This window comes from Lepisosteus platostomus, chromosome 16 (assembly GCF_059453375.1).
Source record: "Lepisosteus platostomus isolate fLepPlt1 chromosome 16, fLepPlt1.hap1, whole genome shotgun sequence".
NCBI lineage: Eukaryota > Metazoa > Chordata > Actinopteri > Semionotiformes > Lepisosteidae > Lepisosteus > Lepisosteus platostomus.
The window spans coordinates 25,635,858-25,658,649 of record NC_142626.1 but is presented as its reverse complement, the minus strand read 5'-3'; the positions used below and the strand labels follow the sequence as shown (position 1 = coordinate 25,658,649).

At 38.6% G+C, this 22,792-nt stretch overlaps 2 protein-coding genes across 20 annotated transcripts in view; one reads left to right on the top strand and one right to left on the bottom strand.

Annotated features, from left to right (window-relative positions):
• LOC148647083 (NACHT, LRR and PYD domains-containing protein 3-like) overlaps nucleotides 1–22,792 on the top strand; it is a 1,669,284-nt gene that overhangs the window by 205,373 nt on the left and 1,441,119 nt on the right. The window lies entirely within an intron of this gene.
• Nucleotides 1–22,792, bottom strand: part of LOC148647098 (ribonuclease inhibitor-like) — a 465,740-nt gene that overhangs the window by 238,002 nt on the left and 204,946 nt on the right. For 2 of the 3 annotated variants that reach the window (XM_088609322.1, XM_088609323.1), the window contains exon 5: nucleotides 18,979–19,152. The exons of the other annotated variant lie outside the window; for it this stretch is intronic. In XM_088609322.1, the coding sequence (XP_088465448.1) occupies nucleotides 18,979–19,152 (174 nt within the window). The remainder of the gene's footprint in view (nucleotides 1–18,978; nucleotides 19,153–22,792) is intronic. 3 annotated transcript variants of the gene reach the window in all.

The following is a 22,792-nucleotide window of genomic DNA, read 5'->3' as shown; positions in this document are numbered from 1 at the left end:
TTTACTTACACAGTCTGCCAACATAACAACATCATTTTAATGACACAGTTTAATCCTCTAACTAAGCTAGTGACAAAGAGGAGACCTTTTCTGATAAGTCTTGGAGACAATTTCATAATTCTGTGAGTGGTGTGAAAAGCCAAAATCTGCAAATGAATTTAGAGAATTAGAAGGAAACAAGTTTGTCATTGATAGAAGGGGGAAGGTGTGAACCAAGTTTCAGGATGATTTGGGTTTGGCTGCTCCTCCGGAGCATCCCCGTAGGGCTCCTCCTCCTGGACCCGGTAGGGTGCCAGGCTATCTCGGTGCAGGACCACCACTCTCCCCTGTGTTCGCAACCTGACCCGGTAGCAGACCCCGCCCACCACCCCGAGGACCTCAGCATGCCCCTCCCACGACGGCACCAGCTTAGGGCTGACGCCTTTGTGTTGGCGCAGGATGTACACCCAAACCAAGACCCCAGGCTGGAAGGCAGGCCCCCTGCAGCACAGGTCGTAGTGCCACTTCTGCTGGACTCCCACCTGAGTCAACCTGGTCAGGGCAAAGCTGTGCACCAACCGCATCCACTGCCGCAGGTCCTACTAGTAGTCCAGTCCAGCCGGCGCTGCTGACTCGTCTCTGGGCGGCAGGCCGAAGACCAGGTCCACCAGGGTTCACATTTCCCAGCCCAGCATAAGCGCGGCTGGGGTGCACCCGGTAGACTCCTGGACCGTAGACTCCAGAGTGCAATGGGGAGGTGGCGGTCCCAAATCGTCCCAGGACACCAGGGTGGCCAGCTCGGTGGCGAGTGTCTGATTAAACCACTCCCGTCGCTCTGGGGATGCAGCGGGGTGGTCCGCGTCTTAGAGATCCCAAGGCGCTGGCACACTCTGGCGAAGACCTGGGACTCGAAGTTACACCCCTGGTCACTGTGTAACTCCTCCGACACCCCTAGCATGGCAAACATCCCCTCCAGTAGCGCATCGGCCACCGTGGGGGCACTCTGGTCTGGAAGGGTTTTTACTTCGTAGATTAATGGTACAATCTTTAGTATTTTTCATTAACGGGATGCTTACTGCTTTTTAGTTTATTTTTTCTTTATGGAGGAATTTTGTGCGCATTTGTAGTGAAAAGACTTACTCTTCTGATTTTTTTTTCTGGAAGGATTTGGGATCACTTACTGTACTATGATTCTGTTTCAGGTGGTGATGAAGAAGGTGTGTTGTATTCATTTACTCCATTTCTAGCACTTGGAAAGTTGAAATCTCAAATAAATATTGATGTAATAGAACACAAGTGTTTAGAACTTTTTTACTGAAGGTATTGTGTGTTTCCTACTCTCCCGGGTGTAATTCCTCTTTCTCTCCATAATTACTGTATATCTTTGTGTTTTCCGAGAAAATGAAAGCTTTTAGAATGTGTTCCCACCGACGTGGGTGACGCATTTCATTCCTCTCTTCTTCTCGATGTCTTGGCCTGCCCCTGGATTCAAAAGGGTCCCGCTTACTCCCTCACTAGGATTGTCCTTTAGTCTGATCTACACGAATACTTCTGAAATAAGGTGTGCAACTAGGGGCCATGGTTAAACGATCAGATTTTAAAAACCAAGAAACTGTAAAATATGTCAGATTTCAACTGTTATCCCCAACGTCTTCAATCGACTGTGTTAAAATGCGTGAGGAATGACATGCCCTGATGTATATCGTGTTCTGGAGCCCAAACACTGGGTTTCAATGTCATTGTATCCACCACAGTTATTTAACACTGGTAAAGCGTGGTCTGACAGACTCGACAAAAGAGAAGGCGCACCAGACTTTCAATTCCATTTCACATGTGTTAGACCACTCCACCATTCAATGCGATTTCACACACCCACTGAAGAGCAATCCCATTCTGAAACTCTAACCTGGACACACAACACCCCAGGGTCGCTGAAGGCTCTCACACACCACAAGCCTGAGCTTAAATAAGAACAGTTTCATTGTGCAGTTGGAAATATGTCCTTTAGCATTTTACTGCCATGTTTTGTGGAGTCGTTCTTTGAGCAGTTCATGGAATTCCCATTCACCTTTCTCCACCCTCGTTTCTTGTAGCACAACCTCTAAAACCAGCTCTCAGCGACACCTCAATTGCACTATAAATTGCACCACCTGTAATATATTTGCAGATATTGAGGCATTCAGTTGGAGACCGTCCCTTCTAGGACGTGACTGTAAGAAAACTCCTGTTGATGCCTAACAAAATAACAGAAATATGTCTCAGTCAACTATTCAGGTTTTGAGGAGAAATGGTGTAAATAAAGGTGTCTCGCTAAACAGAATCAGTTTATAGTGTACTAAAATAGATGGAATTATATGCGTTTGAATAAAAACATAACTGACAGAGAATTGGGCATCAGCGGGCCTGTAATTAAAGTTCCAAAACATAGAGCTTGGACAGGGATGATGCCCCTCAGAAATGCACCACACTACGTAAACAGGTTTGTATTTTTTGGCTGAAGATGAAAATGTCTAACATAGATTTGTTTTGGTTCTAGCAAACAATAATAATAGTTGTTAAAATCCAAACACACATAATGAGATCACTCTCTGTCAGTATGTGTAACATTCTGGGTCTGGGCTCCTCTGTATTTGGGCTGAAGAGAGTTCAACAACATTATTAAATGGACTTACACCATAATCTTACAAGAGACATTGTTTAGGGGAGACTTGACCACCCACTGTCCCCCTGGTATCTTGAAGCTCATTGTCCCTTACCTTACCTGATTCTGGTTTTGGTAAGCTAAGGGACAATAAGATTCACGTTACCAGGGGGACAGTGGGTGCATGTCTAATGGTGCCGTATTGAAAAAATCATAAAAAAAGAAGAGGTTTCACAAGCCAAAGTAAGGCTTGGAAAGGTCAGAGGACCTGCTTAGTGTGCAAAACACTTACTTGCAGCATTGTGGGTGCTGTGGTTTAAATGCTATTAGTTTGTGAACAGAATACCCCTATCCCAGTGCATTGTGCCACATTAAATAAAAGCATGAGAAAAAGAGATTCAGAACGCAAAGCTGTGTCAGTGTTCTGTGTAAAAAATCGGTTTGCACATCATGGGAGCTGTTTTTAATCAGCTGCTGTGTAAAGAATATTTTAATCTTCCTGCTGTCAGTAGTATTGTGAATATAGTTGAGCCTTACCTGAATGAAAACAGGACGCAAAGGAAGGGTTTCAGAAATCAAACAAAGCTTTATTCCCGTGTTTACAGTCTGAGTAATTGGAGACTGCGCTGTTCTGCTTCCTATGGTCATATATGGGTTTTTCGCATGAAGCCGTATTGAACAGTATTTCTCGCGTTGTGAACGTGAGTACACAACGGTCCCCCGGGTTCCAGTTAGTGCGTAATTACGCATCGATGAAAAACCGGAGGTTTAAAAAAAGATAATTATCTCACTAATAGTTTGATGTAGAGGCTGTGGAAATATCTACAAGTCGTGGTCTTTAAAATGCATTTGGTCTGAAGGCGTTCTGTGCTTCCATTGCGAAGATATGGACAAAAGAATATTCGTGCTTGGTCAAAAAAATGTCATAAAAACGAAAAAGTAAAGGCTGAGAAAGCATTCACAATGTATTTTATACACAAAGCAAGTGTTTTTGTAACTCTTAGAGGTCTCGTGAAAACGCTACAGGCGTGCCAAAATCATTTTCGAACTTCAAGCTAACTTTACCCCGGTCACGATAGAAGCAGGAAGCAGAAGCAGGAACCGTTGTCAGAAGGAAAGAAGGTGACTATTCATTGTAATTAAAAAATGACTTCGATTCGAACATGTTGTGATATTTAGAAATATAAAAAGTCAATTATTTGTCCATAATATTGCTATTTTATTTTTTCAAAGAAATGTTTGTTAAAAGAAAAGTCATGGCACCAGCTGGATTTGAACAGTTGACCTGTTGCTTACAGGTCCAGCAGTTAGACCACCACACCACTCACATGAGGTGTGGTGAAACAGCCCTACACATACAGTATCAATAGACATTGTACAGCATATACTATTGTGTTGCAGTATATGAATATAATTATATTGTTATTAATTTCTTTTGATACGCGATTCCATATTATATTCCCTATTAATCAAATTCTAAAAGTATGCTAGTTTACTCCGGTATCGAGCATATTCGCAGAAAAGCTTAAAACTACCACGTTTTATACACGTTATTTCACATGTTAATTAAAGACTTCGATGCTTAAAATGTATAGGGAGAAATGGAATACTGGTGTGTATTTTTTCTTTAAAGTACTGAGACCAGCCATATACAGTTTACATACTGTACTGTAATACTGTATGTTTATGTTCCAAAATTAATATCGTTTATGGCCTTCACACGCGTTATGCTCCTATTCTTTTTATGCTCACCTACTAAGATTTCCCTTCAGTGGTAAAATTCCATATGAATATTCATTACTAAAACGGGCACAGTAAAGACATTTAAATCTTTCTATGACCGACCAACACACCACGAGTGCCCCTGTTGGTCAACCAATCACGTACCGCGGTATGATGCATTTGGACGTGCGATGACGTAGCCAAATGCCCGCAGTACGTGTTTGTGCCGCGCACTTTGAATGGTTGCATCTGTATACTATATTTGACTGATAGCGGTAGCTTAAATTAAAGAAAATAACAACAGTTTCTTCATCAACATTTTATGCATCAAACTCTTTAATTCGGTCACTTACTGTGGTTATTTTGGAAAGGTTCTGACAATATACTACAGTATATTAAGTATATATATTATATAAAAAGCTATAATGTTTTAACCTGTTCTATGAATACTTGCTGTCGTTATTTCAACATGGACTTTTTAGAGTCTGCTTAATTATAATATGAAATTGCATCACTAAAGACATTAAAACAATATTAAATTAAGGATCTAAATAAAATATATTTATATAGCTGGTAGTATTACCGTATTCCACTTTCTTTGTAAACATCTGCATCGACTCATTGACTTGTAATTACTTTGAAAACATTCTGACCTGTCTGTTTCAGCCTTCTTTCCGAGTGGTGTGTTGGACCAATGGGTTTGGAGAGCTCCTTTCCCCCCAGAGGTCTGTGTTTTATTCTTGCTTATGGTACAAGTTTTTCTTTTAACAAACAAACTCCTTTTAAAAAAATAAAATCCTAAATATTATGTACACTATACTTACTTTTTATTGTTTTATATCACAAAGTATTCAATGTTAAATTCTATCAATAGAAACATGAATGAGCAAAGGTGAATACTGTCAACAGTGGGAGAAAAAAAACAGTTAAACTGGTTTAATTCGGTTCAATTCAAAATATTAATTCTTCCAGTGGGGCACTTTAAAACAAGCCTTAACAACAAACATTAAAATAAAAGTATAATTATAATGAATACAATCAAAAATAACAAAGTGGTATTAAAAAGACCGCTGAAACTGACTATAATAATGTATCTGATCATTATTAACAATATTAATTTATTATTCATAATAAAGAATAATTTCAAACATCTTGTATTTTTTTCAGGGTCATTTGTTTTCTCACGTTTTCTAACTTTTGCTTTCTTATTAAAATGCCTATTTTTGATGGGTGATTTTTCTTCTTCGTGATCAGCTTAGAATCTTTGTGTATGCTGTAAGTTCTTTTTAATTTTTAAACGTTTTAAACACCTTAATTTTGTAAACATAACATGCGTTTCATATGGGAAAAATCACGTTCTCCTGTCTTCCTGTGGTGTGAAGCAGATCAGCAGGTTGCTGAGAAAATAGCAACCCGCCCACTGAGCTCCATTAGAAAAGAGGCAGAACTGAGAGAGAGAGGAGGCGTGGAGCTCAGCAATACAGAATGAGCCATCTGCAGCCTGGATCCCTTACAGCACCGAGCGTATCTGCGTAAAATTAATCAAGCAACATACATCATTTCTTTTAACTTCAAGATTCTTAATTAGCATTAAAAATAGCTTTCTCACCAGTTAGTTTTTTGAAACATCGTTAAACAAAGCAGGTGCTTATTGTACTTCCTTGTGACATTACACATGGCACAATTATACATTTTAATCGATTTTAATATTTTTTAATACATTTTAGAAAAGTTTCATTTATACAAATACTACAAGCGATTCTCAATTGTATTTCTGAATGTTATGTCACACTTAGTTCACTATTTCATATACATCTAAATACGAAAGGCAGGTGTTAGCATAAACTGTTAGTAATCAATAATTGATATTAACAATTTCACTGTAATAAATTGTTGCCCTTCTTCCACATCTTGAAAAAATATTAATTTACAAGACTTTGTTCAAATATACATTAAATCTGACTATCAGAAAATAAGTAAAATACAAAATTTTAAAATAATGAAAAATGAGGGTAAATATAATAGGGTAAAATATAATTAAAATATTTTTCTAACTAAACAATCATTAATAACAATGTTGAAAAATGTTACTGTTTATAAAAATATAACTGTATTACCTAAAGAATAGGGTTGGCACACTAGTATGCTTTTTGTATCTTTTTTTTTTCAGAAATACAACAGGAGCAACAGATGTCTTAGTGGCTTTCAAAATTAAATTATGCAGCAAACATCACATGTTCTTTTGTAACACACAGCTATCTGTGATTTCTTTTTATATTTAAGCTTTTGCAAGTGTTCATGCATTCCTCTTCTGCACTATGTCTGGTTCAGGTCCATCATGGACCTACAGAAGAACCAGCAGTACCTTTCTATGGGAAAAACTGAAAATACATGTTCAAACCATTATTATTACCAGCCTAAGACAGAGTGGACCCAGTTTACACAGTCCAAATCCACATCCCTGCAATGATCCCTTTATATAGACAAACTGCATACACAATCATCCACTCTACAGAATCTTATTACTGAAATTGTATGAGGGAGCCAGAGCCTATCCCAGCAATCCATGGGCACAAAGCAGGGTACAATCTGGATGGGACATGACTGTGGGAGGAAACTGGAGCAGCTGGAGGAAACCCATGTAAACACAAAGAGAATATAAAAACCTCACACAGATAGCATCCCAGAACTCAATCCTGGGTCCCAGTGTTGTTGGGCAGCACTACTAACCAGTGTGCTACCATGCTGTCTTCCTAGGAATTAACTGCACAAAATAAAAAACTTACATGTACTGTATGCAAAATCCAATTTTATTAAGACAAAATGTACATAACAAACCAACAGAACTAATTATATATTTAAGACAATCTTTTTTAATTCTAGAGATTAGAAACAAACTCATACTCTTCCAATTACACACTGTCCAGACATAGAGCAGGAGAGAGACCTGTCTCTACCTTCCACAAACACTAGAGCAAAATGGAAACACAGTCCTACACACAGTCTTCTCAGAGGGGTTTGATTTGCAGGTCTGCAGACTGTGGTGTTTGATGAACATCTGGAGGAGCTTGTTCTGTCTCTTTAAAGATAAGGAATTCTGCCACCTTGCTCCGCTAAGGAATCTTCTTCAATGTTAGGCTTACATCCTCATGTTCTGTAAGAACAAAAAAACACAATGAATGGATCTAAAAATTGAACTCTTGCAGATTGTCATTGTTTTATTATTATTGTTATTCATTTAAGGATTTGTGCATGACAGTATTTATGGCTAATAATATTAATGCTTAAATCATTTTATATTATGTCAGAGTACATGTATTCAGAAGCCACTGTTACAACTCTTCAGACACTAAAGCCAGGGACTGGAGAAATGGAAATGTAGTGCCAATCCACAAGATGAGTGACAAAACTGAACCGAGCAATTAAAGACCAATAAAGTCTGATTTTTATTACATGAAAGGACAAATAATAAAAACTAAACTAGAGGATCACATACATGGAAAAGTCAACAGGGATTTAGAGAAGGTAGGTCTTACATAACCAAGCTTGGTAGTTCTTAACAAGCAACAATAGTAATTAACAAACAATGCATAGAGTATGATACCGTGTATTTACATTTTCAGAAGATTTTTAATAAAGTCCAATACAAAATATTAATTCTCAAATTACAGGCAAAGAGAATGTGTGTTTGTATTGAGAATTATTTAATAAATAGAGAAAGGAAATAAGATAAGAGTCAAACTGCAGTTATGTAATTATTGGAGTACCACAGAGATCTGTACTAGGACCTCTGCTCTTCTTAATTTATACCAATGATCTCTTCATGATACCAAATTAGTTGGATTAGCAAACACTGGAATCATCAAACAAAATTATAAAACATTAGATAGAAATTAATGGACAAACACCTGGCAGATTGTGTTTGTTTGTTGTTATGTTTGGCAGATACTGTTGTGAAGAGAATGATTGAGCCAGATGGACAACAGACAAGAGAAAGAAAGGGGCAAAGTAAAAGATGAGCAAGAGAGTGAGGAGCAGGATTAAACATGTCAGACGAGGAAATGAGAGGGGATGCTTTTCTTACAAGATCAAGTATCTTATATTTCTCATCACAGTTTTATTATTGGGCAAGGTGAGACACATTGGAATGAGGAGGACTTTAGAAAGATGTGTCTGAATGTGTAGCCCTGTCTGGAACTCCATCCCGATGGATCCCAATCAAAATCATGATCCCACCTGCAATATTGATCCACACCTCACTTGGATCTAAAAGGGGACCTGCAGTTCCAAATTCTTAGACTGGGTTTTAAATATCTGTAACAAAATAAACTGATAGTATCTCAACATTTCTAATTTCAAATTAATTACACAATCATGAACTCTGTGGAAGTACTGCATGGAAGTACTCCATGTTGTCGAAGGAAGACGAGAATCAGCTGGTCTCAGCAAGGGCGAGAGCAAGAAAGTATGCCTCATTCTGAATCACAGACAATGATGGCAATATGGCACTACACATACATCAACACTTCATCTGTTTTGTGATATAAATTGGAGATTGTAATGATACATGTTATCTTGTACTTGGTAGTTTCCTTATGATTTGAAATGCACTCATCATTGCAGATTCATTATAATTCCAAAATGTAAAAAATGCATTGCAGTTCCCCATTAATATACAGATCCAGCCATTAAAAAGCACAGAGTATGCTGCATCAAAACACGGTGGGCATGGTGCATCATACTGCATGCAAATTTAAATATGATAATAGTATCTGGAAGCACCTTGTAAAAATGTCAGGTGGAATTAAAAAAGCTTTACATCTCATATACAGCATTTGAGCTGTTGCCAGAAAATGCCCAGTTTCGAATCCCGGTCACTGCTTAGGGACAGTCTTTTTCCAATCAAGAATTTAAGTTGTATACTCTTTAGATTTTTAATTATTTTAAACTGTGTATTACAGCATGTTAATCATTAAACATTAAAAAGTCAGTATATTTTATGAAAGCAAGATTGCTCAGTTGGACAAAAGCACACGACCTTCAATCTTCATCATAAATATTTTAATTATGCATAAATATTTTATGCATCAAAGAGTTTGACTTGGTAACTTACATGGGTTCTTGTTTTAACGTGCGTGTTCTAACATTAATAAGTTTATATTCTGTAATTCATAAAAAGTTATGTTTTATCCTTTTCTAAGAATAAGTAGTAAGAACACCACTTGCTGTTACTGTAAAAAAATAAAAGTTGTACTGATTTAATACCACCTGATAGTAATATTAATATGGAGTCGTGTAACTAAGCAGCTAATATATTTTGGAAACATAATTTGGACATTTTGGAAACATTTTATGGGAAAGTGGTTTAGTGGGCAGCATTACTCACAGTGTAGTGACCATAGAGTGTTTAATACACTGTACAGTATTTTTTTTTTCTTTGACACTTTCTTTAGTCATAGAGGTGGGAAGATGCCTCCCCCCCTCTCCCTGCCTCACCCGTTCCCATTTTTAACCATTCTGTGTCCGAATCGGAGCGGGTGAGAGAGAGTAGGGAGAGAGAAAAAAAGTGAACCCTGTTTTTTTGATAGTTAGATTTACAGTAACATATGTTTGACCACAGTCTTGCAAATTAATGTTTTTACAAGATGTGGAAGTATGACAATTTATCACACTGCAAATTTGAACAATAATTATTGATAACTAATAGTTTATGCACCTGATGCCTGATTTAATTTAGATGTATAGAAAATATTGAACTGTGACATAACAGTCAGAAATACAATTGGCGCTGCCTCTTCTCTGACTGAGCTCAATGGGTAGTGCGCTGTTTTCTCAACCACCTGCTAATTCGTTTCACACCAAGGGAAGACAGGATAATGTGACTGTACGAGATGCATGTTGCGTTTACAAAATTAAAGTGTTTAAGATGTTTAATTAAAAAGTTTTAAAAAAACTTACAGCTTACACAAATAAGAAACAAGGAAGAAAAATCACCCGTTTTTTCTGGATTTCGTGTTTTTAACGAAACCCATTTTTATGGTTTTAAAACCATGCAATATCTATTTAAGGCATACATGTTATTGTTTCCTATTTTTGATTTTCTTAAAACTAAAAGAATCGGTTGCCCATCGGGCCACACAATATTATGTTACATTTTTATGTTTTTGAGAGACTTCAGAAGGCTTCAACTGATGCATACAAATATAGCTCAATGCCTTCTCATGTTATAAAGTCACTTGCACCTGGGCTCCACTTTATTCAAACTAAAGTTTCTAAAGATGCAACGAAGTACTAAATATTGTTTGAATAAAAGCTGTGAAATGTTTCACAAATCACGATCTTTAAACCTGTAGGTTACAGGCTCTGTGTCATTTGTTCATTAAGTTATTGACATCTGAAACATTGTGTCTCATAAATTGTTATTTTAATAAACGAAGCTTATAAAAACAGAAGAAAAAAATGACTCTGAAAAATATACAAGAAGCTTGAAATTATTATTATTATTATTATTATTAAAATAATATTGTAAATAATGACCAGAAGCATTATTATAGTTTCAGTAATATTTTTAATACTGCTTTGTTATTCTCAATTCTTATTTACAATATATACAATTTCATTTTAAGGCTTGAGGCATCTGTTAAATTGTCCCACTAAATAAAGTGTTTTGAATTAAACCGGTTGAACAGTACAGTATTCACGTAGGCTAATTCACATTTTTATTTCATCTTTAATATAACTTAACATTGAATATGTTATAATATATATACAAAAAACCAAAAACGTTAATATAGCGTACATAATACTTCATCATGCGTGAATGAGTCAAATTAAAAATAAAACGTGTTTACAAAGAAAGTGGATTGCAGTAATAGTACCAGCTATATAAATACATATATTTAGATCCTTAAATTAACATCGTTATTAATTTCTTTAGATAAGCGATTCCATCATATATTACATACAGTGCCTTGCGAAAGTATTCGGCCCCCTTGAACTTTTCAACCTTTTGCCACATTTCAGGCTTCAAACATAAAGATATAAATTTTTTATTTTATGTGAAGAATCACCAACAAGTGGGACACAATTGTGAAGTGGAACGAAATCTATTGGATTTTTGAAACTTTTTTAACTAATAAAAAAATGAAAAGTGGGGCGTGCAAAATTATTCGGCCCCTTTACTTTCAGTGCAGCAAACTCACTCCAGAAGTTCAGCGAGGATCTCTGAATGATCTAATGTTGTCCTAAATGACTGATGGTGATAAATAGAATCCACCTGTGTGTAATCAAGTCTCTGTATAAATGCACCTGCTCTGTGATAGTCTCAAGGTTCTGTTGAAAGCGCAGAGAGCATCATGAAGACCAAGGAACACACCAGGCAGGTCCGTAATACTGTTGTGGAGAAGTTTAAAGCTGGATTTGGATACAAAAAGATTTCCCAAGCTTCAAACATCCCAAGGAGCACTGTGCAAGCGATCATCTTGAAATGGAAGGAGTATCAGACCACTGCAAATCTACCAAGACCTGGCCGTCCCTCTAAACTTTCAGCTCAGACAAGGAGAAGACTGATCAGAGATGCAGCCAAGAGGCCCATGATCACTCTGGATGAACTGGAGAGAACTACAGCTGAGGTGGGAGAGTCTGTCCATAGGACAACAATCAGTCTTACACTGCACAAATCTGGCCTTTATGGAAGAGTGGCAAGAAGAAAGCCATTTCTCAAAGATATCCATAAAAAGTCTCGTCTAAAGTTTGCCACAAGCCACCTTGGAGACACCCCAAACATGTGGAAGAAGGTGCTCTGGTCAGATGAAACCAAAATCGAACTTTTTGGCCACAATGCAAAACAATATGTTTGGCGTAAAAGCAACACAGCTCATCACCCTCAACACACCATCCCCACTGTCAAACATGGTGGTGGCAGCATCATGGTTTGGGCCTGCTTTTCTTCAGCAGGGACAGGGAAGATGGTTAAAATTGAGGGGAAGATGGATGCAGCCAAATACAGGACCATTCTGGATGAAAACCTGTTGGAGTCTGCAAAAGACCTGAAATTGGGACGGAGATTTATCTTCCAACAAGACAATGATCCCAAACATACAGCAAAATCTACAAAGGAATGGTTCACAAATAAACGTATCCAGGTGTTTGAATGGCCAAGTCAAAGTCCAGACCTGAATCCAATCGAGAATCTGTGGAAAGAGCTGAAAACTGCTGTTCACAAACGCTCTCCATCCAACCTCACTGAGCTCGAGCTGTTTTGCAAGGAAGAATGGGCAAGAATTTCAGTCTCTCGATGTGCAAAACTGATAGAGACATACCCCAAGCGACTTGCAGCTGTAATCGCAGCAAAAGGTGGCTCTACAAAGTATTAACGCAAGGGGGCCGAATAATTTTGCACGCCCCACTTTTCATTTTTTTATTAGTTAAAAAAGTTTCAAAAATCCAATAGATTTCGTTCCACTTCACAATTGTGTCCCACTTGTTGGTGATTCTTCACATAAAATAAAAAAATTATATCTTTATGTTTGAAGCCTGAAATGTGGCAAAAGGTTGAAAAGTTCAAGGGGGCCGAAAACTTTCGCAAGGCACTGTATTTTGCGGATTTTTAAAAGTGAGTTTTTTTACTGCGATAATGAGCGCAAGTATTCATAGAAAAGGGTAATCATTTAACTTACTCAACTTTGAACGTGTTGTGATATTTAGAAATACCAACAAATTCAATATAGTGTCGGTTATATTTACTATTTTAGTTTTTCAAAGAAATGTTTAATAATAATAAACTTTATTTTATATAGCGCCTTTAAAGGTGGCTTCTCAAAGCGCTTTACAGGATGACAATAACAATAAATAAGAAGACTACAACAATAAATAAGAAAATTTCACAAGACAGGACACAATTATAATTACAACAATACAACAATAACAATAGAGGAGACCGTGGAAGATGGTATTAAGAAGAGCAGAGGGGTGAAGAATGGAAGCAGTTAAGTAAAGGCTTTTCTGAAAAGGAGGGTTTTGAGTCTGGATTTGAAGGAGTTTAGAGAAGGTGACTCTCTAATATCCTTGGGCAAGGAGTTCCAGAGCTTGGGGGCATAGCAGGAGAAGGCCCTGTCGCCCATACAATGTAGACGGGCTTGGGGGACAGTAAGGAGGGCAGAATTTGAAGAGCGGAGGTTGCGAGGTGGGGAGTAGGGCGATAAAAGTTCAGACAGGTATTGAGGTGCCAAGCCATGTAAAGCCTTGTAGGTGAGCATGAGGATTTTAAAGTCTACGCGGAATTTGACCGGAAGCCAGTGCAAGGACTCCAGGATAGGAGTAATGTGAACACTTGCACTAGATCTGGTCAGGATTCTGGCTGCTGAATTTTGGACATACTGCAGCTTGTTCAGAGTAGATTTAGATACCCCAGGGAGCAGAGCATTGCAGTAGTCAATTCGAGAGAATACAAATATGTTGATCAGCTTTTCAGCCACAGTAAATGATAGCATAGGGCGTAGTCTTGCGATATTTCTAAGGTGAAAAAAAGATGTTTTGACAGTATGCTGTACATGTGGGTCGAATGTTAAGCCAGAATCGAATATAACCCCAAGGTTTTTCAATTTTGATTGGAGCTCAAGTACAGAGCCATCTACAGACAGGGTTACAGGACTGGCTTTACGAAGTTGATGGGGGGTACCAATAAGCATGACTTCAGTCTTGTCACAGTTAAGATGAAGGAAGTTTTGAGTCATCCAAATTTTTTATGTCAGAGATGCAATTAGATAGAATAGAGACAGCCACATCAGTGTCGGGTTTGGTATGGATGTATATTTGAGTATCGTCAGCGTAAAAATGAAAGCTGAGGCCATGTGATCTTAAAAGCTGACCAAGTGGGAACATGTAAATGCTGAAGAGCAAGGGGCCCAGTATTGAGCCCTGAGGGACACCAGACTTGACAAGACCAATTTCAGACCTGTACCCATTGAGAGAGACAAAGTGACAGCGATCAGTGAGGTAAGACTTAAACCATTTGAGGGCAGTGTCAGAGACTCCAAACACAGTCTCGAGACGAGAAAGCAAGATGTTATGGTCAACAGTGTCAAAGGCAGCACTGAGATCAAGAAGGATGAGTATGGAAAGAGAACCAGAATCAGAAGCTATTAGGAGATCGTTGGTGACTTTGACTAGGGCGGTTTCTGTGCTGTGAAGTTGACGGAAGCCAGATTGGAGGGGTTCGAAAAGGTTGTTTGTCATGAGGTGGTTATGTAACTGAAGTGTGACAGCACGTTCTAGAATTTTAGAGAGAAAGGGTAAGTTGGAGATGGGGCGAAAGTTGTTAAGATTGTCGAGAGCCATGTTAGGCTTCTTTGGCACTGGGGTAATAGCAGCAGTTTTGAGGACCGTTGGTACAATGCCGGTGCTCAAGGATTCATGTATTATATTGAGGACAATGGGACAGAGAGAAGAGAAACAGGACTGGAATAAAGTGGTGGGAATGGGATCTAAAATAGATGTGGTGGGTTTCATGCGCGTAACTAGTTTGTTTAGGGATGCTGAGTCAAGAAGAGAGAAGCTGGAGAGACGGGAACCAGAGAAGTTGGATGAGGAGGGAGGAGGTGTGGAAATTATATCCGTAGTGGAGAGAATGTGATGCCGGATGTTGTCAATCTTAGAACTAAAGAAATCTAAGAATGTGTTGCAAAGTTGTGATGAGGCAGGTAATGTGGTGGGGCAGTTTGGCTTGAGCAGTCTGTTGATGGTGGAGAAAAGATGTCTGGGATTGTTTTGGTGATTTTCAATGATGTGAGAGAAGTAGGTGGATCTAGCAGACTCTATAGTAACCTTATAATCAGATAAGTAATCTCTCCAGGCCTGATAATGTACATTTAGTCCGGAAAGACGCCACCTACGCTCAAGTTTGCGAGAGGCTGCCTTCATGAAACGCAGATGGTCATTGTACCAGGGGGCAGGGCGAGAGAAGGAGATGGTTCGAGTTTTTAAAGGAGCAAAGGTGTCAAGGGTAGATAAAAGAGCATTGTCAAGTAACTGTATTTTGTCCTCTAGAGGGTCAGAGGAAGAGAAACAGGATAAGGAGGACAGAACAGAATTTGCAAACCTTGGGTGATCAATTGATCGCCAGTTGCGGAAATTTACAGAGCGTGAGGGGGAAGTGTTAGAAACAGGTAATTCCAGATTGAAGAGAATGGCTAAGTGGTCAGAGAGGCCTAGATCAAGGGGGGAGCAGTGGGAGACAAAGGAGTCATTTGCAATAATTAGATCTAAGGTGTGTCCTTTGTTATGTGTAGGGGTACAAACAAACTGAGCAAGGTCAAAGCATCCCAAAAGAGAAAGGAAGTCTTTAGCCAGACTGGAAGAGGTTGAATCAATGTGTATATTAAAGTCCCCTAGAATAAGGATCCTTTTAAATGTAAGGGATAAGAATGAGAGAAAATCAGCAAACTCACCTAAGAAGACTCCACTGGGTTTGGGTGGTCTGTAAACTGTGGCAATAATAGTAGATTGGGGGATAGAAACATTTAAAACAAGACACTCAAAAGAAGAGGGAGGAGGTATAGCTATAGGACTTAGACTGTAAAAAAGGTTGTAAATAACAATGATGCCCCCGCCTCTGCCTGAAAGACGCGGAAGGTCAAAGAAACCATATCCAGGAGGAACTAGTTGGTTGAACAGGAGTCCATCGTTTTGTTTGTGCCATGTTTCGGTTAAGCACAGAAGGTCCAGTTGTTTTTCTTTGATAATGTCACATAAAAGAAGAGCCTTGCTGTTAACGGAGCGGGTGTTGAGTAGCGCTGATCTGGCCAGTCTCGGTGATGCAGGGGGAAGCGGAGTGCGGTCCAGGTGCGGTAGTGAGAGGAGATTTTTTAGATCGGCGCCGGTACGTGATGGACTTACAGACGTGCGGCGAAAGGCAGGGATAGAGACTCCGCAGGCAGACGAACGTAGAGAACGGCGTCCTGTGCTGCGATGGATGTAGCGAGTCGGTCGTAAAATCCCAGTAGAACGGCAGTAATCGAATGTGTCTTTGACCAGGAAGTAGCTTTGTTTTAGTTGAAGAAGTTTCAGTGCAGTGTACCTCAGAGACATGATTGATGAAACGAGACGGGAAGGAAATCCAGAGAAGGCGGTAGCAAGTTTATTTGTAAGAAAACTAAAAAGGCAAGAGCTGGGTTTGAACCCTTGCCCTCCATCATGCAAGTCAAATGCCTAAGCCATTACACCAACAGGCCGCTTGACAACTTAACCTATAACTGAACAGGGCAGGCAAAAAGTTTCCAAGTAATCGTGGGTGAACGAGTCAAATTGATGCAGATTTTTACAAAGAAAATGTACTACTGTGATAATTTGAGCTATATGAATATAATCATATTGTTATTAATTTCTTTAGATACGCAATTTCATATTATATTTCATATTAAACAAATTTTTAAAAGTATGAGGGTTTTTACTGCGATAACGAGTGCAAGTATTCACAGAAAAGGTTAAAGCATTATAACTTTTTATGAAGTAAATAAACTTAATATAGTCAGAAGGAGCACGTAAAAACTAACCACAGCATGTAAACAAATGAAAGACTGATGTTTAAAATTTTTAGGAAGAGAGTGGAATACTGGTGTGTATTTTTTATTTAAACTACCAATACCAGCCATATACAGTTTACATGATATGTTTATGTTCCTAAATTAATATCGTTTATGACCTTCAGACGCGTTATGCTCCTCTTCTTTTTATGCTCAGCTACTAAAATGACCCTTTTGTTGTAAAATTCCATATTAATATTCAATATTAAGCAGATTAAAACATGCACAGTAAAGAGATTAAATGATTAAATCGTTTCACTAACAACCAATGCACCACGAATGCTACCTGTTGGTAATTTTAGCCAGCCAATCACGTACTGCGGTATAACGCGGTGAACTGTAGATAATTTTGCAGGGTACGGGATTGTACCGTGCATTTTGAATGGCTGCATCTGTAAGTGGAGTGGTTGAAAATGTTAACAAACAACAAACCTTGGCATTTAAAAGGTGTAAAACTATTTTGTGTTGCACATGATGAGTGTGTAGATATAAACAATGTACCCCCATTATCAATTCTTGTGAGATACAGTGACTGAAATGGAATTTGAGAAGAGCTGTGCTGCCCAAAACCCATGAATGGCACAACTACAGGGGAAGATGTAGCTAAAATGCTTATTAATCATTTTGAGGAAAGAGGAAACGACACAAATGAAGTATTTCCTGGAACGACTGACAGTGCCCCTGCTATGGTATGAAAACTGATGTGATAAATCTTTCTAGTATTTCTCCAACGCATGGATGTCAAGTCACTCAACGCACTGGGATTTAAGCCTCTAGGTCCAGAAAACACATTTGCTGTTTTCCAGGGACAGTCCTGTATGTTTGATACCTCCTTTAGATCTAAGATAAGTTTTGGAACATCTTCCTGAAATGTAATCTTAGTTGTTAATGTTAATGCTGTGTTTAACTTAAAGCTTTAACAGCTTGGATGAATGGCAGCTCCTCAGCAAAATGATGAAGAAGTATCCATCAAAATTAAAACATTACCTTTTATAGCTAATATAACTCAAAGTATTATGAAAATAAGAAATAGCTAAAATATTAATAAATTAAACACAAAGAAAATAATTTGTAATGTGAAGTCATTTTGAGGGTTTGAGACATAGAACAGACCCCTGACTTTAAACCACTTAAACGAGGAATGGTTATTCAGGGGCTTAAGATTATACTCTCAGCTAATATAAATGCATTGTAGCATCTGAACTCCATCAACATCACTGTAAATAAACAACTATCCAATTCAGAGTCACAGTTACCCAGAGCCTGTCCCAGTAACCACTGGACACAAGGCAGACTGGCACCCTGGACAGGATGCCAGTCTACCAAAGGGCACACAACCACACCAGTGCCAGCTTTCCCAGAAGTTTATTAACCTACCAGGATGTCTGTGGACTTTGGGAGAAACCTAGAACACCACACAAACATGGGGAGAACACACAAACTCCACACAGATAGCACCCCAGATTCAAAAGAGATGAGAGATAATCAAATTGATAAATATTGTAAACCTAACTCACTTCTGTAGCTACTTACTTTCAGAATATTAAAATATAAAATATTAGAACGAATGGAGCAATATAAGAGATAAGGGTAAGATTCAAGTGGATAAGGGAGGCTGGCACTGCCATAGCAACTAAGGAATCTAAAAGCATTCAAATCTGCATAAATCCACTAATTCACCTTCCTGGAGAGAATCTCTAGAAACTGGTTAAAGCTACACAGACCTAGTGTTCTAATCTGCAAGGACTCTATGATTAAAATCTCAAGAAGAAAAGTACCTTCAGAATTATAAATCAACAACATATACTGTACAGAATATATTTTAAAAAATGGGAAAGGTTGTGTTTTGAGTATCTCAGTAACCATATGTTTACAAAGAGCTCAAAGACAAGAACTTGTATAACATTAAACAAAAATATCCTTTTTATATGTCACCCTTCTTTTTTGTTTTGTATTTTCTAGGTGTTACGTTTTGATGCATGTGAAAATTGGAATGTTGTGTGTCTTAACATATCTAAATAAAACAATAATAATAAATCTCCAGTGTTCACTTACTGCAGTGTTGTTAATTTACAGTTGGGATTCCTCCGAGCTGCAGACAGCAGTTTCACTCCTGAATCCCCCAGGTTATTGCCACCCAGATACAGTTTTCTCAGACTGGAGTGTTGAGACTGAAGAGCAGAGGCCAGATCTTCACAACATCTCTCTGTTAGTTTACATCCCAACATCCTGCAGACAAAAAGACAGGAACACAGCTGAGCATCTGCACAGCTCATCCACATGAGTCTTCACTACAGCATGCAGCTCAGCAGTACTATACAACATCATGTCATTATCCATCTCAGAGTGTCCATGGATGAGGATGATGAAGATAACAGCTGCTTCAAATTTTGGGTTCCAGAAGGAAGAAGAAAGATGAGAAGAAACTGTCAGGAAGGGAGACAGTGGGAAACAGGGAGACACACGGAGCTTCAATGGCTGGAAAAGGGAAATAGAATGAGATAGGCTTTGACTTTTAACCATAATAGAAATTGCTTCACATTGAAGTAAGATACAAGATGTGAAGAGGGGTTAATTAAGTCCTTTCAGCATGAAGATTAGACTTCTAGGCAGCAGGCTGCAGTTTATGTCAGGAAAGGGAGAACTGATAAGGATTCCAGATGCCAACTAGAAAACCCCTGGGGGCTTAATCCCTGACCATTTGGCCAAAAGGCTGTAAACTGGCCAAACACGTGACCTCCCCCCTTTACCATAATAACGACTGACATCAGAAGCCGCAGGGAAACCCTATATAAACTGAAAATTTGTACCGGCACTTTGAATAATACTTCGGTTTTGTTGTTTCTTGCGGGAAACAATACTTCGGCATTATTGTTACTTGCATGCAAGAAACTCATCTGTTTAACTTCATCCAGAACTGGGATCCAGAACTTTATTCTTTCTGTTACAACAACATTTTATTGTAATTAATACAAAATGTAAATTAACAACATTGGAGTAAGAGACTGGAGATTTCGATTGCTATTTGTAGATGTGTTGAGGAAAACAACATTCTCTTTTGAAGAAAAACCATTTAAACAAAAACAAGCAAGGTTTTAGCTATTACAACACATAATCAAAATGTGAAGCAATAAACAATCTCAATCAAAATTTGGCAGATGAATTGACCATGTGACTGCATCTACTTTGTATGAGTCAGGAAACTGAACTTCAGTACAAAACAGCAGATCAAGAGAGAGCGAGTCCATACAAACCAGAATTCTGCCACAGACTTTGTCTGCCACTGGGGCAGACAAATTTCACATGAATACCATTAATATTAATACAGTTGGACTCCATTGTCAATAGAGTACTGTACATGAGTTCTGTTAAAATTACTATTATAATGTGTGAGAGAGAGTCAATTATGTTTTAGAAAACAAATCAACTTTATTAGGGAGGCAGAGTTGCACATTTGTATTCCGAATGGGAGGGGAAAGACAAAGAAAAGAACCCCCCCCCGCCGACAAACTAACTGACTAATAAAACAACTAGATAGGCTAGAACCGGAAAGGTGGTCGTCCCTAACAATGAGGCCGTACTAAAAAAATTCATATCTACACTAACTAACCAACCAAAAGCAAAGAAGAAAAGCACACATGTTTTTCCCCATCCCTAAAACACACCACTCAACTAACCTCATTCACCGTCACTGATCTCTCAGTATTCCCCCTTTTGTAGTCTGATTTTCCCCTTTTAAATGCTTCTGCCTCATTTGCTTAATATATTAATTAGCAGCACCCAGAGAAAAAGGAGAAAACAATTAGGGAAAAAATAACTTTCCAACTGAGGACCATTACAACCATAGATATAGATTCCAGGTTAGTTAGCTAGATAAGCAAACTAACCACATTTCTCCATGATACTGTGATGTCACAGTGGTAGTGACCCCCATGAACAGATGTGTCCACCACTCCAGACACACCCCTCACAGCCTGCTGGGGAACTTTTCCACAGTTTTTGCAAGCACTCTCCTTCAAGAGTGGTGAAGTACTCGCCCCTCATCATGGCACCAGAGCATGGGGCACACATCCTCAGAGACCTCTGGGTCCTCAACTCGCAGACTCTCAGACCCCGAGTCTCCAGCTCACTCACTCAACTGTCCTCTCTATCTGATCTCCACTGAGATCATTATGTAGGTCCCTCACTGAGCCAAGCCCTTCTGTCACAGATTCCTGGACTCAAGGAGCCTGATCTCTCACATGCCATCCAGCTGGTCCTTTTCAGGGAGATGGCACCCTCTGCTCCTAGTCAACACAGGGAGCCTCCTGCTCCTTCCCTTCATCACATCCCATTCGTGCTGAGACTCACACTTTCTTTTATAAAAAACAAATACACAAACTCCCTGGCTCCTCACTTTGATGCCACTCTGTGTATACGCTGCACAGATCTGCCTTGTCAATGTCACTGACAGTAGTTCATTGATAATAATAATAGACATTTTCATAATTTTATTTTAATTATTTTTTTTATTTTGAAAGGCTAAGAAAACCTTGTCAGGTCAGTAACATCACTAGTTGTACTGATGGAAATACATATCAAGGCTACGAAGTTTACAGAAAAAGTGAAAGAGGTGTGTGAGAGTTTTGGTGTATGAAATTAGGGTGTGTGTTATGCCTATTTATTGTTCATACATTTCAGGCACCTCAAACCTCTCCGAAAGTCCACATTTTGGAAGAAATTGTGGACTACAACGAAAAAAGTGGATTGCAAACTCTGATCTTTAAGAAATGTATAACTGAGATGCCAGGATAACATCTCTTTTACTATTTGCTTATAAAACTATGACTGTGTGTCTATAATTGACCATAGGTATCTGTATAATTTTAGATTTTGAAAAGGTTTTGAGACCCTTGGACCTGGCTTTATAAAACCTTCATGCAGAATGTGCTGTATTTGTTCCCCAGTTTCAGTAGAAGACACTAGAGTAGCAATGGAAAAACAATCTGCGTATTTTCATGAGCTACAACTTTAAAAAATTGACTTTTAAAGAATGACAATTAAACCCCATTGTTTTGTACCCATTTACAGTGTGGCACCTAGTGGAAAGTCATATTAAAATAAAACTACTGTACATGGGGCTCACACTGTCCAGTTTTTCATAAAAACTTGTATTTTATCTGATGGATGCCGGTTTCTTTTTCTTCAATTGTTGAATAAGGGAAATAACATTTACATCTGCCATTGTTAGGTATAAAATACAATTTTTTTATTCTTTGTTACTTCCCTCTGCTGTGTGTTTTAATGGGGTTGCCTGGGACATGGAACTTCGGGTCACCCCTTATGTAAGATAATAGATGCAGGAGACACAGCTTAGTGAATAGTGTCCTAATGTTACTCTTTGTTACTTAGATCCTGATATAAATCCTTAAGGATCTATAACAGCTGGAAATGACGTGTCTCTCATGGATACACTTCTCATTGGACACTATTTGGAGAGATCTGAATCTTGCTTTGAGAAATCCCAATCACCAGCTGATCCTTTTTAACTTAATATCTAGAACACATCTATTGTCTCGGAGTCAGTTTCACTGCAAATTACTGATTCCTCAAAGTGCACACTGTGTTCCCAGGGAGCCACAGGCACACTCTCTCCTGTAGTCTGGGAAAGCACTGATATTTTAGAGTTTGAGAGTTTTGGGAAAAGGTGTGTGCAACACTGTCCACATTGTTGAAGCAGAGTGCTCCTCACTCCCCTCTGATATTACTGTTGAATAGCCACTCCTCTACTGACTGAGCAGCACTACAGAAAAGGGTCTGGGTGGTATTACTTCTGTGAAGAGAGTGATTGAGACAGATGGAAAACAGAAAAGAGAAAGAAAGGGACAAA